General features: G+C 34.9%; 1 protein-coding gene across 3 annotated transcripts in view; it reads left to right on the forward strand.

The window, feature by feature from the left end:
* The window catches only part of LOC107757825 (calcium/calmodulin-dependent 3',5'-cyclic nucleotide phosphodiesterase 1C-like), a 53121-nt gene extending 39153 nt beyond the window's left edge, over positions 1–13968 (forward strand). For 2 of the 3 annotated variants that reach the window (XM_016575413.1, XM_016575412.1), the window contains exons 8-17: positions 2272–2372; positions 3242–3370; positions 4830–4931; positions 5634–5754; positions 7514–7595; positions 8690–8804; positions 9465–9631; positions 10723–10932; positions 11432–11488; positions 12721–13968. In XM_016575413.1, the coding sequence (XP_016430899.1) occupies positions 2272–2372; positions 3242–3370; positions 4830–4931; positions 5634–5754; positions 7514–7595; positions 8690–8804; positions 9465–9631; positions 10723–10932; positions 11432–11488; positions 12721–12737 (1101 nt within the window). In that variant the 3' untranslated portion in view covers positions 12738–13968. The remainder of the gene's footprint in view (positions 1–2271; positions 2373–3241; positions 3371–4829; positions 4932–5633; positions 5755–7513; positions 7596–8689; positions 8805–9464; positions 9632–10722; positions 10933–11431; positions 11489–12720) is intronic. The other variant, XM_016575414.1, reaches the window with a different exon arrangement.
* The last annotated feature ends 3557 nt before the right edge of the window (positions 13969–17525 follow it).

Raw genomic sequence — 17525 nt, forward strand, 5'->3', positions numbered from 1 at the left:
GATGTTGTATATATATATATATATATATATATATATAATGTCTGATAATTTTTTTTCTATCTCTCCATATAAATATCTCAAATTAATTTATCTATCTCGAATTAAATATACACATTTATTTGTTTCATTATATTAATTGTTTATTATATACATTTTTTATTTATTTTAAATGAATAAATTAATAATCAATTGTAGACTGCTGTTTCATTCATGCTACACATTTTCAAAAGTTAGTTTGTGCATAATATCATATATTATTAATTAATTATAATAAATGTATATATATCTTTCATACATTATATGTACTGTTTGTTTTACAGTTTTTCTTGTTTTAGTATTATTTATATGCTGTCTATTTTTATTATTTTAAGCTAACATTTATTTGTACAGTTTTCCTTTTCATTTTAGTTTGAGTTTTAGTCATTTTATGTATTTTTTATTTCTATATTTCAGCTGTAGTTTTGGTCATTTTTTACTTCAACCTTTTATTTTTCATTTTTTTCATTTTAGTTTTATTTCAGTTACCAAAAAACGTTTTTAATAGTTGTAGTTTTAGTTTTAGTTAACAATACCAGGGTTAAGTAAACTCTTTATCTCGTGTTTACAGCAGCACAATACAACAACACTGTTGCTACCTTTCATTATCAACGCTTCACGTCGCACTCTTGCTGTATAGACCGGCTTGTTGATTATAATGATCTAATGTTACGTTGTTCCACTCGCTCTCAATGCAGATAAGGTGTTAATCATCTTGATAATGTTACTGTGACAACATGTTGAAGCCTGTGGGCACAAACTCTAGAGTAACTGTGCAGAAACCCAGCGGCGTAATCATTAATTCTGCTGACAAACACACACACACACACACACACGCCTTAAGCTTTTTAATGAACAATCATCAGGCCAATCATAAAGCAGCAGTTCCTGAAGAGAAACGGAGAGAATCCTCACACTGTTTACTACTGTTTACTCATATGAGGGTCTTAACATGTCATTGACCCAAATCGCTTTATCTTCCGCCTGACTAGTCATTACAACACAATTAATGCTTACTCACAGAGAGGCACTTCTCTCATCACAATGCACTTCAGTGTTGGTTCTGCACGCGTGACTCAAGACAAATGAGGTGAGGTGGTGTCATTTTACACCAAAGTGAAATGAACTTGAGTCTCTCTAATAGGTAATTAATATATTAAGATGAAGTCCTGCGGGAATGCAGTGAGCAGCTGAGAGCTCGGCGTCCTTCAGAGCTTGTCTGTCAACACATGTTCATTATTCTTCTGCCATCGATTCTGTGCTTTGGTTTTTTTCCAAGTTTGAAACCACCGAATTATTTATGTGTTTATTTATTTATTTTATTTCTCTGAAATAAAGACTCAGTCGAGTTCTCAGGCATGTTTTATTTAAATATCAACTTTGTCTCAGATGTTTCTTCCAAACTTCTTTATTCTTTTCTTTCTTCTGAAATAAAAATAGACAAAGATGAGTCAATAGTTGTTGTAAAGTAAAGGTATAGAGATGAATTTTAATTTGAAACCACGTAATTATTTTATTTTATTGCTCCAAAATAAAGACTTGAGTCAGTTATGTATTATTTAAATATCAACTTTGTCTCGAATGTTTCTTCTTAAATTCTTTAAAATAATAAGGAATAAAAAAGCAGATGAGTCAGTAGTTGTCATAAAATAAGACTTACTTAAAGGCAGAGTAAGTGATTTTTCAAAAACACTTTAGAAAACTGATTCGGGCCGAATCGCAAAACAAACTTGTAGCCAATCAGCAATAAGGGGCGTGTCTTCCCGTGATGTGGAGGAGAGCGCGTTCAGTGCATGGGACGGACATTAGCCGAGCCGAGCGACAGAAAGATAGAGATGGCGGATAAAAAAACAAAAGAGGAAAACGTCTGCGGAAAGATAAGGCAAGAAGTAGGACCCGTGTAAATATCAGATCAGCTTTCCAGCGCTGGAGAGAACTCAAGGAGCGGAGGCCTGCGATCGGACGCCGAGGTCACCGTGTCTACAACAGCTAAAGTCTGCCTACACTAGACGCGATCAAACGATCGTTGAACTACCAGAAATCACTTACTCTGCCTTTAATTATTTCTTTATTGTTTTAAGGTAAGGACTAAACTGAGTTTTCAGTCACGTTTGTTTTATTCTTATCAACTTAGTCTCAGATATTTGTTTCATCAAGAAAGACATCTTAGAAGGTGGGAATTTTAAAAGAAGTCTCCAAAGATCTCTCGTGTGTGATGTTGTTTTACCTCTCCAGCACTGGCTGACGGAGTTGGAGATTTTTGCGATGCTTTTTGCTGCTGTCATCCACGACTACGAACACACCGGGACCACAAACAACTTCCACATCCAGACCAGGTAACGCATGAGCGCCGCTGGGTAAGTCATCCATCATCAGACTCCTCCGCTGACAAACACACAACACCTCAACTGGCTAAATCAAACTAGATGACATTTCTGACCAAAACCTGACCTGGGACAAATCAGAAGAATCGGGAACTGAGACTAAAACATTGGTTTTGTGGGTCTGTTTCTATAAACCTGTTCAAATGTTTGGGGTCAGTAATATTTTTTCGCTTATGCTTCCTAAGGCTGCATTTATTTGATCAAAAATGCAGTAAAAACAGTAATACTTGAAATATTATTACAATTTAAAATAACTGTTTAATATATCGTAAAATGTAATATATTCCTGATACATTTTCAGCATCATTACTCCAGTCTTCAGTGTCACATGATCCTTCAGAAATCATTCTAATATGCTGATTTGATTCTCAAGAAACATTTCTGATTATTATCAATGTTGAAAACAGTTGTGCCGCATCATATTTTTGTGGAAACAGTAATACATAATTTTTCAGGATTCTTTGACGAATAGAAAGTAAAAAAACAGCATTTATTTGAAATAGAAATCTTTTATAATATTATAAATATCACTGTTGATTAATTGAATGTATCCTTGCTAAATAAAATACAAAACACACTTAAAACCACTTTAGCAATCACCCACATCATCATAGCATGAGACGGTGACTTTTGTACTTACAAACACCACATTATCTTAAGAACATGCAGATATTTATGTCTAGATGTCGTTTTCTTTGTTGCTTCCCTCATTTTGATCACTCTTTTCTTTTTTGTAATTCATTACTACCAAAATGCAAACTATAAATCAAAGTTAGTTCTCTAGGAAAAACCATGTATTGAGTTTACATTGATTCCTGCAGGTCGGACACAGCCATCCTGTACAACGACCGCTCTGTGCTGGAGAGTCATCACGTCAGCGCGGCGTATCGACTGCTGCAGGACGACGACGAGATGAACATCCTGTACAACCTCTCCAAAGATGACTGGAGGTACAGCAGGATTTCACATCCAGCATCTAATCGTTTTCACCATCGTCTCACTTCTTTTGTTTTCTGGTGTTGAGAACAGAAAAAAATGCTAACTGACACAATAAATGTTCTGTAATTACAATATTGTGATAGGAAATGGGTGTTTCTTACGAGTACTTTTATGTACCAGGAGTTGCTTTTTTTATTAAAACTAATAGATTTCTGTTTTTGTTTTTTTAAATGAATGTCACATTAAAATGGTCTTGGAAGCTATTTATTTTTGCATGCATGCTTTTTAGCTGACTTTTACATTTTTGACCCTGGAGCACAAAACCAGTCTTAAGTCGCTGGGGTATATTTGTAGCAATAGCCAAAAATACATTGTATGGGTCAAAATTATAGATTTTTTTTAATGCCAAAAATCATTAGGACATTAAGTAAAGATCATGTTCCATAAAGATATTTTGTAAATTTCCTACTGTAAATATATCAAAACTTAATTTTTGATTAGTAATATGCATTGATAAGAACTTCATTTGAACAACTTTAAAGATGATTTTCTCAATATTTAGATTTTTTTGCACCCTCAGATTCCAGATTTTCAAATAGTTGTATCTCAGCCAAATATTGTCCTATCCTAACAAACCATACATCAATGGAAAAACTTATTTATTCATCTTTCAGATGAGGTATAAATCTCAATTTTAAAAAAACTGACCTATATGACTGATTTTGTGGTCCAGGGTCACATATCTCACAGGAAACTTTCTGCATTTTTAGATTTAAAAAAAACTTCATTCTGTGTGATTTATTAGCTTGTTTACCCATGGGGACCGCAATTTAGGTCCCCACCATGACACGAGTCCCCATGAGTCTGTGTGTATTCAGGTTTAAGTCCTCACCAGAATAGAAAAACAGGTACACACATCACACACACACACACACACACACACCAAGAACTTGAGAAGTATCTAACATGATGTGCAAAGGAAACTATAAAATCAAGATAAATATCACAGTAGAATATTTTTTTTATTATGCATTTCCAGTCAAGCCTTAATTTCATCTAAATTATTCAAAAAGTTTGAAAATATTTAATTGGATGTCTAACTGGGTGTTTAAGATTTAAAAGGCTACCTTTCAAATTAGCCTTAGCAAGGAGGAGTTAGTTTAAAAAAATTACAAAAATATAGTAAGAGTGTTTTAAGGGTTTTAAAAGTTATATTTTTAAGGGGCAAAGTGCTTAAAGTCGAAGAAACACCCAGCAAAAAATGCTGAAAGAAGTGTTTTTACGTATACTCTGTGCTATTCTCAACTAAACACAATAGAGAGAGAAGGTCGGATGAAGTTCTGCTATACAGACGGAAACCTTTTCTTTCTCATTCAGAAAGAAAACTATTATTCTCACACTTTGAAGTGGAACTCAATTATTTTCTCCGGTGAGGAGATTCAGTGAAGTTTTGTGTGCTTGTGTTTTTAGAGAGCTCAGGGCACTCGTGGTCGAGATGGTTTTGGCCACTGACATGTCCTGCCACTTTCAGCAGGTCAAAGCCATGAAGAATTTCCTCCAGCAGCCCGAGGGGTGAGAAACCTTTACAAACAACCATCAGACATGCTTCACTGTTGTCTGTCGCCTTCTGCCTCGTCTGTGTCTCCCCAGAGCAAGATGCTATTGCTTAGAGTTTGCTCTTTCATAGCTGAATTTCTCAAGATGTTTCTTTTACTGTTCCTTTGGAGAAATAAAAATAGACAAATGATACATACAATAAAATAAAATGAATGCAGCTTAACTGAATGAGTTTGATTGTAAACTCTTATTGAGAAGTTCTTATTGAAATCTTGTCTTTTGATTGCAGATTTCTTATTTTGGCAAATGTAAACAGATGTATTTTTTAACGTATCTTCTGAAACTAGAGAAGATTACTGAGGTCTTTTTCTCAGAAGGAGCATTTGAAATGCAGGAAAATTATACAAAAGTCTCCATTTGTTCTCCATTTAATTTTATTGTCATGTGTCAGGAAAACACATTTATCACATGGTCTTATTTTTTTATATACAGTATGTATATGTATATATATATATATATAGCCCTTTTTTGTATTTATTTATTTTTTTATTTTTTTTTAACTGGAAAACATTATATTAATTATATTATATTATATTATATTATATTATATTATATTTATTATATTATATTATATTTGCTCTCCATTTAATTTCATTGTCATGTATTAGAACAAACACATATTTATCAGTGGGATTGGTGTTTGTTTTCCTCACCCAGAATTGACAAACCCAAGGCTCTGTCTTTGCTGTTACACACAGCTGACATCAGTCATCCAGCCAAGAACTGGGATCTACACCATCGCTGGACTACTTCACTGCTGGAAGAGTTTTTCCGACAGGTTCGACGCATGTTTATTCTTTAGACTCGTTCGGCGAGTGTTGGCATTTGTATGAATGTGTGAGAAGAGCAAAGCACAGCAAGAAAAATCTCGTCTCCTTCTATGTACTTTAATCCTCTCTTGGTTCTCTTCCTGTTCTCTTCTGAATGCCCTTTCATCCAATCACACGTAAGCCTGTGCGAGGACTATCACTACTTGTGATAAACTACTTGTTTACACCTGAACATAAACCTCTGAAAATAACTGGCTTTCACGGCCCTATCGAATGCAGGTCCCGAAATTAAACTTTGGCATGATTATGTGACTTACCGGTGTGAACAGCACTTTGCTCTTCTTTTAAACATCACAGCAATGTCATATGCATGTATTCTGTAATACTCATTTCACATACCTTGTTTGTTCTCATTTTGTTGTGTGTTTATGTGAAAACCTCACCAAATTGTGTCGGATTTTTGCTTAAAACAAGAAAAAACTACACAAAAAAATGCTGGGTTGTTTCAACCCAACATTGGGACAAATATGGACTAACCCAACCGTTGGGTTAAATTTTTACATTAAATTTTTAACCCAAAAGTTGGGTTAGTCCATATTTGACCCAAAGTTGGGTTGAAACAACCCAGCATTTTTTTGAGTGTATTTCCCAAAGGAGTAAGCAAAATAGACTTAGTTCAAAATATATTCTCAGAAAAGTGTTTAATACACTAAAGCAGCATTGAAAATTCACTTAAATTCATCTTTCAAAATTTAAGGCCCTAATAAGTCTTAAGTATCTTCAGTATATAGAATAGAAAGTCCTAATTATAATTTTTTTTAATTATGGACGGAAAAACAGGAGATGCCTTCTTTTAAGCCTGTTTAACATGCCGACTTGAAGAATAGTTCATCCAAAAATGAAAATTTGCTGAAAATGTACTCACTCTCAAGCCATCCAAGATGTAGATGAGTTTTTTTCTTCATGGGCACAGATTTGGAGAAATTTAGATCATTACATCACTTGTTCACCAATGGATCCTCTGCAGTGAATGGGTGCCGTCAGCTTTTCACTTCACAAGATGTTAACTGATGGACTGGAGTGGTGTGGATTACTTGTGGATTATTGTGATCATTCTGACGGCACCCATTCACTGCAGAGGATCCATTTATGTATATATATGTTATATATACAGTATATTATGTATATATGTACGTACATATTGATATTTTTTGTGGTTGAATGTTATTGATTGTCAACACAGACTAAATGCTCTAATGGACTCCTCCTGTTTCTGTTACTTTGTATAGTGAACAATGGAAGGGAATTGCTTTCTCTGTATTACCTCCTGTTCTTACCCGTCATGTGTCCGTTTATCTGCTACTAAAGTGACTGTTATAAAGCACAGCTCTATTCTCCACAGAGTGGAGCTACATAAGTATGCGTTGACTGATTGACAGATTAGAGAGTGGGAGCTATTCCTGTGTGTGTCTAGTATTGTTTCAGCAGCTGAATACTCCAGGAGGCAGATCAATAATGACAGGCCCAACATAAAAGCGTGACAGTTTATTTTAATCTGCCTTCAAGAAATGTTTGTGAATATTTCATATAAGAAACAAATCTTTATGAACCAGATCCAGTGCAGCAACTGTCCGTTAGTCGTGTCCTTTCATAAGCATTTAGCCGTATTGGTAAACCTTTATTAACAATTGTGCTATATATATTTAGAAATGCCAAAATTGTCCCCTGATAATAATGTATTATTGAATGATGTGTTTGTATTTGCAGGGCGATAAGGAGGCAGAACTTGGTCTACCTTTCTCACCTCTGTGCGACCGTAAGTCCACTATGGTGGCTCAGTCCCAGATTGGTGAGTGACACAAACACACTCTAAGTGTAATTGTAATACTTATTTTAAAGGAATAATTCACCCAAAAAGGAAAATTAGCAGAATATGTACTCACCTTCAGGCCATCTAATATGTAGATGAGTTTCGTCATCAGAACAGATTTGGAGAAATGTAGCATTCCATCACTTGTTCACCAATGGATCCTCTGCAGTGAATGGGTGCCGTCAGAATGAGAGTCCAAACAGCTGATAAAAACATCACAGTAATCCACAAGTAATCCACACCACTCCAGTACATCAGTTAACATCTTGTGAAGTGAAAAGTTGCATGTTTGTAAGAAACAAATACATCATTAAAATGTTTTAGCTTTAAACCGTCACTTCTGTCCAAAATATGAGTCCATATATTAATGCTTTCTCCCGTGAAAAAATGTATCCCCTGTTGTCCACCAGAATATTTGTTTAGAATTGGCCGTTTGTTTTTGTTTTTGATTTTTTTTGCTTGTAAATGTTGCTTGATCTGTGCATATGTCTCTCCTGATTCAGACGAGATTACTTTTTCACTGGAGAAAGCGATATTGTTGATAGAGGACTCGTATTTTGGTCAGAAGCAATAGTTAAAAGTTAAAAAATAGCAATAGTTGAAGTTAAAAAAAGTCTTAATGGTATTTGTTTCTTACAATCACGCAGCTTTTTGCTTCACAAGATGTTTATTGATGGACTGGAGTGGTGTGGACTACTTGTGGATTATTGTGATGTTTTTATCAGCTGTTTGGACTCTCATTCTGACGGCACCCATTCACTGCAGAGGATCTATTAGCGAGCAAGTGATGTAATGCTAAATTTCTCCAAATCTGTTTCCATGAAGAAACAAACTCATCTATATCTTGGATGGCCTGAGGGTGAGTAAATCCTCAGCAAATTTTCATTTTAGGGTGAACTATTCCTTTAAATTGGAACAGGGGAAAAAATGACACATTTCAGCTTTAAACTTGCAATAGCTGAAACAGCTTTCTTGAGGATCATGCGTATGAGGATAATTTATTCAAATAGCTTCTTAAAAAAAATCAAGCACAGTGCAAAAAAAAAAAGCCATTTCTTTATCATTTCCTGCAGGTTTCATTGACTTCATCGTTGTTCCCACGTTTACGGTTCTGACGGACATGACCGAGAAGATCGTCACACCGCTCATCGAAGAGGCCACAAGTTCAGGCCTGGCTGGTTTCCGCAGGTCTGCTTCTGCAGTACAGGAATAGAGATAATGAATGAACATTAAGACAGACAAAATAGTGCCTCATGGCAAAGCTTGTCTTTTTATCGAAACCCAGTTCACTGATGCAATTGCAGTCATTACTGCGAATCCAATTTAGTCTTACTCAGATACCTCAGTTTCATCATTTGGAGAAAAAAAGTGAATGTGAATAAATGCGCTACTGTCTCTTAGCCTTGTTATTCAGTCAAAAAGGGATCCATCAGTTCAGACAGAAGTTAGAGTGACTCCACTTCAACACTCTTTTAGTTTGCAAGTTTCTTTGGATTTTCTACGTAGGAGTTGAATTGCTGCTGCTGACTGAGCATGATAGCACCTTCTCTCTTTTCAAATAACATCTGCATATACGGGACTAAATCATATCCCTTCTCTTTAGAATATACAGTCAACTAAAACAGATCAAAGGTTCATAGAAAGGACACAAAGCAGCAGCAGCATATTAATGATCAACAGAGCAGGAAAACAACAGAACTGTGTGGATAGATGGGCTACTGAATGAAATTTAGGTAGATGTGGAGATGTTACGGAAGCTTAGTGGATGTGATGTAATTGCTGCCAATGCATTTGTAATGTGATTTGTGATGAGTTAACCGTTCGTCCTGTCCCCATCATCTCAAACAGCATTAGCGCGGGAGATGCGTCGCGGAGCAGTGTGAACAGCTCTGGTTCTGATAGCAGCGGATCTTATAACTGCTCGCTGCTCACTGTGGACCTGAAGAACTTCAAGGCCATCTGGAACGAGGAGGTTTCTCTGAACAGAGAGCGGTGGAAGACGCAGGCAGCTAAAGGTGCGAGCACAATGTTCCATGCAAGAATGCCTGTGTTATATATCGGTATGCAAATAAAACATCCTCAAACAGGATTGTCTGCACACTGGAACTCAATGGCAACACAAAATTAGCATGAAATTAAAATAATTATGTTTTATTTTGGAGAAAAACAGGGTGATTAGTCTGGTAAAACTCTTCTAAATATACATTACCGTTCAATAGTTTATAATCTGTACTTTTTAAAAAAAAAATTTTTAAAGAAATTAATACTTTTATTCAGCAGGGATGCATTAAATTGATCAAAAGTGGTAGTAAAGACATTTACAGTGTTACAAAAAAATTTCAAATAAATGCTGTGCTTTTTAACTTTTTATACATCAAAGAATCCTGAAAACAAATGTATCACAGTTTCCACCAAAAACATTAATAAGCACAACTGTTTTCAACACTGATAATAAATCTAAATGTTTCTTGAGCAGCAAATCAGAATGATTTCTGAAGGATCATGTGACACTGAAGACTGGAGAAATGATGCTGAAAATTCAGCTTTACAATCACAGGAGTAAATGAAATTTTTAAATATATTTAGATAGAAAGCAGTTATTTTAAATGAGACTTTCAAAAGCATTAAAATAATCTTACTCAAACTCTTGAACAGTAGCGTAATAAATCAATATAAAATAAAACTAAAACTGAATTTGTTTCTCATGATCTGAACAACCTTTTGAAATAAAGGCTTCTGCTTGAAGTTAGTTATTGACAAATATGCCTATGCATAAATTTCCGTACATAACTAACATTTTAATTAAAAAAATGTTTGAATGTAGTTGGATTGGATAGGTAAACCAGCCATTAAGTGTCCAAGATACATGTAAACTCCTTCAAAAGTGTTTTAAAAACCCAGGATGTACCCTTGTGAATTTGGGTGTGAAAATGTTGAGATCAGAAGCACAAATGGAAGTATGGGAATTATTTCATACTGTAGTTTGATGACTTAAAACTGGGGAAAATAGGGCTAAATTGGTACAGTACATCCAAACTTTTAGCAGCTCATGCATTCCGAGTAAGCGAATAGAGAATCATGTGCCTCCCGCTGTGTCTCATATCAGAGACGGAGGAGAAGGCCAAACGAGAGCAGGAGGAACAGCAGGAGGCAACAGCAGAAAACCAGGAGCACAAAAAAGACCCAGAGCAGCCGGGACCAAAGAAAGACAGGGTGGGAGAGGACGACCCGGAGCCAGGGGGGGTAAACAAACCCCCAGAAGAAAGTCCCCATGACAAATCAAAGAAAGAAGAGGCACATCAGAAATTACAGAACGGTATTGTGTTAAAATGATATGATTGTTACTGTCAGCTCAGTTCATGTTGCTCAAGTGTAACTTTTAGTAATGACTGCCCTCTGGTGGATAATCAGAGGAGAGGAGTATCAAATGAACAGAGAAAGATTTGTTAAAAAATATGGTTGATACTTCTTCTGGTTCAGTTGTCAAATTAGAAATAGAAGGTCACCAAGTGCATTGCATTGTGGGTATTCAGTGCATACAAAATTTGATCAAATAAATGCAGCCTTGGTAAGCAGAAGAGATTTTCAAAAACATTAAAAAAATCGTACTGATCCAAACTTTTCAACGGTAGTGTAATAAATCAGAACTATTCAGTGCATACTGAGAATCTGCATACTTGTGCACAGTGCTGGCCTAAATCTTGAAAAAATAATATGAGTAGTAGTATGGCAATATGCTATTCCAAACATGGTACGTTTTCCAAAGTGGTACAGTTCCTGTGTGTCATCTCTAATAATCTGATGTCTGTAAACAGGAGAAGTGTCTGAAGAGGTAGAATCACCAGCAGATGAACATAAGAGAACGCTCCGTGGTAAACATACATATTTATTCTGTAACAGAGACTTATGTTGCTTTAAAACATACTGTAACTACATATTGTGACACCAACAACAAATTTAGACACTTAATGTCTGAATGTTAATGCATCATATAATAAAATATCAAAACAAGTGGCATTAAAGAAAGATAGCAAAACATTTGAAAGTTTGGGGTCAGTAAAAAAATATTTAAAGAAAAAATCCTTGCATTAAAGTGACAGTAAAGACAATTGTAATGTTACAGAAGATTTCTATGTCAAGTAAAAAATATCATATTCATCAAAGGATTCTGAAAACATATATATTTCCACAAAAATATGAAGCATTGGTAATAAGAAGAAATGTTTGTTGAGCAGCAAATCAGCATATTAGAATGATTTCTGAAGGATCATGTGACACTGAAGACTGGAGTAATGATGCTGAAAATTCAGCTTTGCATCACAGGAATAAATCATACATATTTATTCTGTAACAGAGACTTATGTTGCTTTAAAACATACTGTAACTACATATTGTGACACCAACAACAAATTTAGACACTTAATGTCTGAATGTTAATGCATCATATAATAAAATATCAAAACAAGTGGCATTAAAGAAAGATAGCAAAACATTTGAAAGTTTGGGGTCAGTAAAAAAATATTTAAAGAAAAAATCCTTGCATTAAAGTGACAGTAAAGACAATTGTAATGTTACAAAAGATTTCTATGTCAAGTAAAAAAATATCATATTCATCAAAGGATTCTGAAAACATATATTTCCACAAAAATATAAAGCATTGGTAATAAGAAGAAATGTTTATTGAGCAGCAAATCAGCATATTAGAATGATTTCTGAAGGATCATGTGACACTGAAGACTGGAGAAATGATGCTGAAAATTCAGCTTTGCATCACAGGAATAAATGACATTTTACAATATATTACAACAGAATACAGTTCTTTTAAATTGTAACAATATTTCACAATATTACTGTTTTGACTGAATTTTTCATCAGATAAATGCAAAAACACCAATGTTGATATTTGACATTTAACAAAAGACATTGAGACTTCAAAAATGATGAAATGAAGCAACATTAGCACAGGAGCATTCAAGACATGCAGATACAGAATCTTGATTTGATGTATTATCTAATGCAATGACATTCAGGCGTTTTTCAGTGTGACTTTTTTGTTTTTTTCATGTCTGATGCTATCTAAATGTCTTCAATCTGCTTTGAACAGAAACTGCAAATGCCTAGAGTGACTTCCATTGGCGTCTTGAGGTCCGATGTCAGACACAGAGCGGTGAACTTGCCATCAGGACAGTGCTCAGTTCTGAAAGTCCACGGCGCCCTCTAGAGGATGCAGCTAATGCTTACATCACTTTGTGTTCGGCCTCTATCCCCTCCAAAGCTGCCATTATCTCCAGACTTTCATAAGGCTGATCTCTCTGAATGATGAAGGACATAACGGACCAGAGATAACAGCTGCTTTTGTCTGGTCTGTTTTATTTACAGAAGCAGATCTCATTTCCTTCCCAAACCTTTAGAGTGCACTAAGAAAAGCATGCAGCGGCTGAAACGATGCCATCGAATGTTAGGATTCTTATTAAAACCTCCATTTCAAATGCTTTCTATGTTTTTCCGCATTTGAGCAGCCTTGCAGTCGGATGACTTGGTATGTGTGTAAAGCTCAAACTGTGATTTCTATCTAAATATATATATATATATAATATGTGGCCTGCAGTAAACTGTAAATAACTAATCTTAGCAGCAGTTGCACCCATGAACAATATTCTGCTTTTCGGCCAACAGCGATGGTGTGTTCAGCTATTTTAAATGCGCTTTACCTGGCATGGACTGATGCATTTCAGCAAACATGCTCTGCCTCTGACACGCGTTTGTTCGCCTCATCTGCTAATAGAGGTCGCATATATGAAACCCTGAATATGTATATGTATTACTATTGTAAATGACTGTCTGCGTTTAGATCAGAGCTTTTATAACTTGAGAAAAGCCGTAAGAAGTGGCAGTATTTGAGCACGTCTGTGTGCAGCTGTGGAGTAGAAAACGTCTGATTCAACCTAAGATTTGACCTTCTCTCGCTTACCTTCGGATGCCTTTCTTCGTGTAGTCTTTCTGAAAGCGAACCGAACTGAAACGTCCTCTGTAGGAAACGCTCACACACAAACAAGCAGTCACCGTAGACGATGTAAGACTTATAACTGACCGTAGTAGTGTGTAAGTCATAACCATATCACTGTGCTCTCTCTGCAATACCTGCATATTACGCCGTATGTCATTTTTACTGGTTTCCTTGGGAATTTGTGACACGTTTTTCTCTGTCCTTTGAGCATCTCAAGAAATCTGAAGAGAGCATGTCCAGGTCATGTTTCACTCCAAAATCAATCATAAACAAATAGGAAACGACATTTTGCATGACGAAAAGAACCCAATTTTTAAGACTATAAGTAAATGTAGAATAGATTGTTGAAAATACTGAAATATGATTACATTATATAAATGAGCATTAATTAATGGCGATAAAACGGGGGAAGTCCAATTTTTTAATATTTTTGTAAGAAGTCTCTTATGCTCACCAGGGCTTCATTTATTTGATGAAAAATGCAGTAAAAACAGTAATATTGTGAAATATTATTACAATTTAAAATCACTGTTTTCTATTTTAGCATGTTTTAAAATGTAATTTATTCCTGTGATGCAAAGCTGAATTTTCAGCATCATTACACCGGTCTTTAGTGTCACATGATCCACAGAAATGAAATATAGCTTCTTATTTTCTTTTTGATTTCAGGGTTAAATGTGACCTGTATATGTTCTTGACAGCTTTTCTGAGGTTCATCCATTAATATGTTCAGCATTCAGGAACTAGTCTGTTAATTGAATCATTTAACTCTGTTCTTTTCTTCTATTTTTTTCCATCTGTTTTGTTGTAAATATGGTTTCTCTGACCGAGTGAGTCTGAGATGGGATGTGTGACTGGATAAATGCATGCATTCACAACGACTGGATGTGTTCGTTTTCTGAGGGTGTGACGTGAGTAAAGCTGAGCTTCGGAATTGTATTTTATTTATACAAAATCTGTAAAATTTTTATGCATAACTGTATCTTGTGTATGTATATTATTTACCATATTTATTCATGTAAAAGTCTCCCCCCCTCCATATTTTTACACTGCAAAATGAATAGCATTGTTTACCCTGACAAAATGAGAGTAAGTAATGGATATGCATTTCTCCTGAGATGAAGCAAATTGTAATTTTATTACATGGGTCACATGATTTAGTTTGCCTTGTGGTTTACAGTAAAGTTTCCTGTAGATTCAGACTATTTACTAGAGGTCATGGATGCTAATCCTGTGTGTGTGTGTGTGTGTGTGTGTGTGAGCTGATCATGTTCAGTTTGTTAAAGGTGACACTGTGATCTTTAGTGTCTAGCCGTCCCCATGATGTCTGTTTTTGAGCAGGACGCAGAGAAAGAGAAAATCCTCTGTCTGCACACGCGTGATTCACAATAAACATCAACTTAAAGGGCTCAGAACAAACGTGCTGCTGTTTTTGGGACTGAAGTGTGTGTGATTTGAGAAGAAAAAGGAATAGTTCCTCCATAAATCCAATTATGTTATAATTTACTCTCTCTCATTTCATTTCCAAACTCGTATGATTTCTTTTGTTCAACACACTTACATTTATGACTTATACATTAGCCTAAATTTAATATTTATATATTTTAATTGCGTAATTAATTTCCATCCATTTGGATCACACAGTTTAAAGATAAACTAATAAACTTTATGATGTTTAATTGTCAGTCATGCATAAATAAAACAGGAACGATTTCTACAAACAAAAAGCGTAGTTTATTATTAACTATTTGCATTTGATTTTATTTACATAATGTTTTCATAATGCATTTATTAAATTTGCTTAGTCAGCATAAATCTGTTCATCGTGAAAATTAAATTCATTTAGTTAAAAATGGATTTAATGATGATGAATATATAAACCTGGTTATTGTGTATTTAAAACACATACAGTAATCTTAACTGCTTGATTTATGTGCAACCGACAATTAAGCATCACATATAGTTTATTTGTTTATTTTTAAACTACGTAATCCAAATGGATGGATATTGTATATGCAATTCAAATACATGTCTTAAATTTAGGCCTAAATATTTTTTAAATACAAAAGGCAAGATGTTCAGCCAGTAAAAACTTTATTTTGGTGTGTGTATGTGTGTGTGTACCTCTTGCAAAGATATTGTATGGATTCAGAAGACTTGAAATATAGTGCATATGGAGTACGTTGTGATGATTTTATGGTGTGTTTTGGTCCTTTTTGGATCTTGGCAGTCACTAAATGCTTTTATTGTATGGACAAGAGCAGCGTGTACTTTCTGCTTAATTTCTCCTTTTGTGTTCAACAGAAGAAACAAAGTCATATGAGGAGGCCTGAGCAAATGATGAGGAATTTAAATTTTGGGATGAATTGTTCCTTAATATTTAACGGTGTTAATATTATGTTAACGTCCCCCTGTAGTGAAAATCAAGTTTTTTATGTTGTTTATTTGTCTATGTGGTGTTTTTAATTTTAATTGTAACGACTGTTACAGTATCCACTGTAGTTGTCTGCTAGTAAACCGTTTTAGCAGTCATTATCCGTGGATCAGGAGGCCCTGGCTGGTGTGACTGAGAGGAGGCGGGGCTTATTTGCATGTTCATATATCTGTGTATAGTAAATGAGGTAAGGGTGTAGTGTTACATTCAAGCTATTTTTCACAAGAAAAAACATTTAAATATGTCATTTTGATGATCAAAGATGAGTTTTAAGGGATAAAATGTTTGACTACAGTGGGACATTAAAGGGGTCATATGATGCGATTTCAATTTTTCCTTTCTCTTTGGAGTGTTACAATGAGAGAACTGATTTTCTCTAAGGAAGGTAATGCTTGCTATACTATGCACAGTATATACTGGCAGATTGTTTTCGAAAATGTATGCAATAGCCTATGCCCTTTCAATTTTATGGAGAAGAGCAGCATGAACATTGCACTAGACCTCTGTTTTTGTGTTCCTCAGAAGAAAGAAAACCATACATGTTTGGGGCTATTTGGTGAGGAAATGATGACAGAATTCTCACTTGTGGGATTATTATTAACAGTATTGAAACAAAATCTGCCACTAGGTGGCACTGTTAAATTAAGGAAAGTAGCATGGATGACCCCACAGAATTCAGACACTAAGAAATTTCTTTGCATTAGACACATAGTCAAATCAGTAGTCATATGCACTCAAATCTTTTTTCCAATAACTTTTTCCTCTTCATTTTTGCTTAATGTCTTTTAATCCTGATTTTAGTTGTTTTGTTCATTTTGAACAGTATATCTATTGTTTTTTTCATTTGCAACCAAAAACTTTTCATTATACCAGATGTTTTACTTAAGGTGTTTTTGTTTCATCTTTCAAATAAACACTTGCACTTGCTTTTCTATGTATCTAATGCAATGACGGGGACATGAGTGAGTGCTGCTCATATGACTGTCTGTCACTCTATACAGTTTTCACAACAGCTTCAATCTTGGAAGATTGGAAGCCATTCGCCTTTTTAGACGCCACTGTACCATTAGAGTGATTTTGAAACTGATATTTCAAGGTAAAACAAAAACCTTACATACAGTTGTTTTAATGTATGCCTTTTTATTCAATTTCAATTCAAACATTCACATATTTTAGAGCGGGCGCGGCCATTTGTAACTTGAATGTGCGAGGCTTCCGGTGTCATTCGCTTCCGGTCAAAACGATCTGCTTGATCTTGCAAACAGGTATTTGTCAAGATATTATTTTAATATATTGAAGTAATCATGAACACACTGCAACGCAAATAGTTTTAGTTTTTTCCACACTTTTTATTCTAGTTATTCTTCTAGTTATTCACTATTGAATCCAGAAAATAGCTTACTTTTACATTGCAAAATAGAATATTTGTGGATGGAACTGAATTGTGTACCTGTTTCCTTCCCTGTCC

This window comes from Sinocyclocheilus rhinocerous, unplaced genomic scaffold, assembly GCF_001515625.1.
Source record: "Sinocyclocheilus rhinocerous isolate Xijiao unplaced genomic scaffold, SAMN03320098_v1.1 scaffold112, whole genome shotgun sequence".
In the NCBI taxonomy this organism is placed as follows: Eukaryota; Metazoa; Chordata; class Actinopteri; order Cypriniformes; family Cyprinidae; genus Sinocyclocheilus; species Sinocyclocheilus rhinocerous.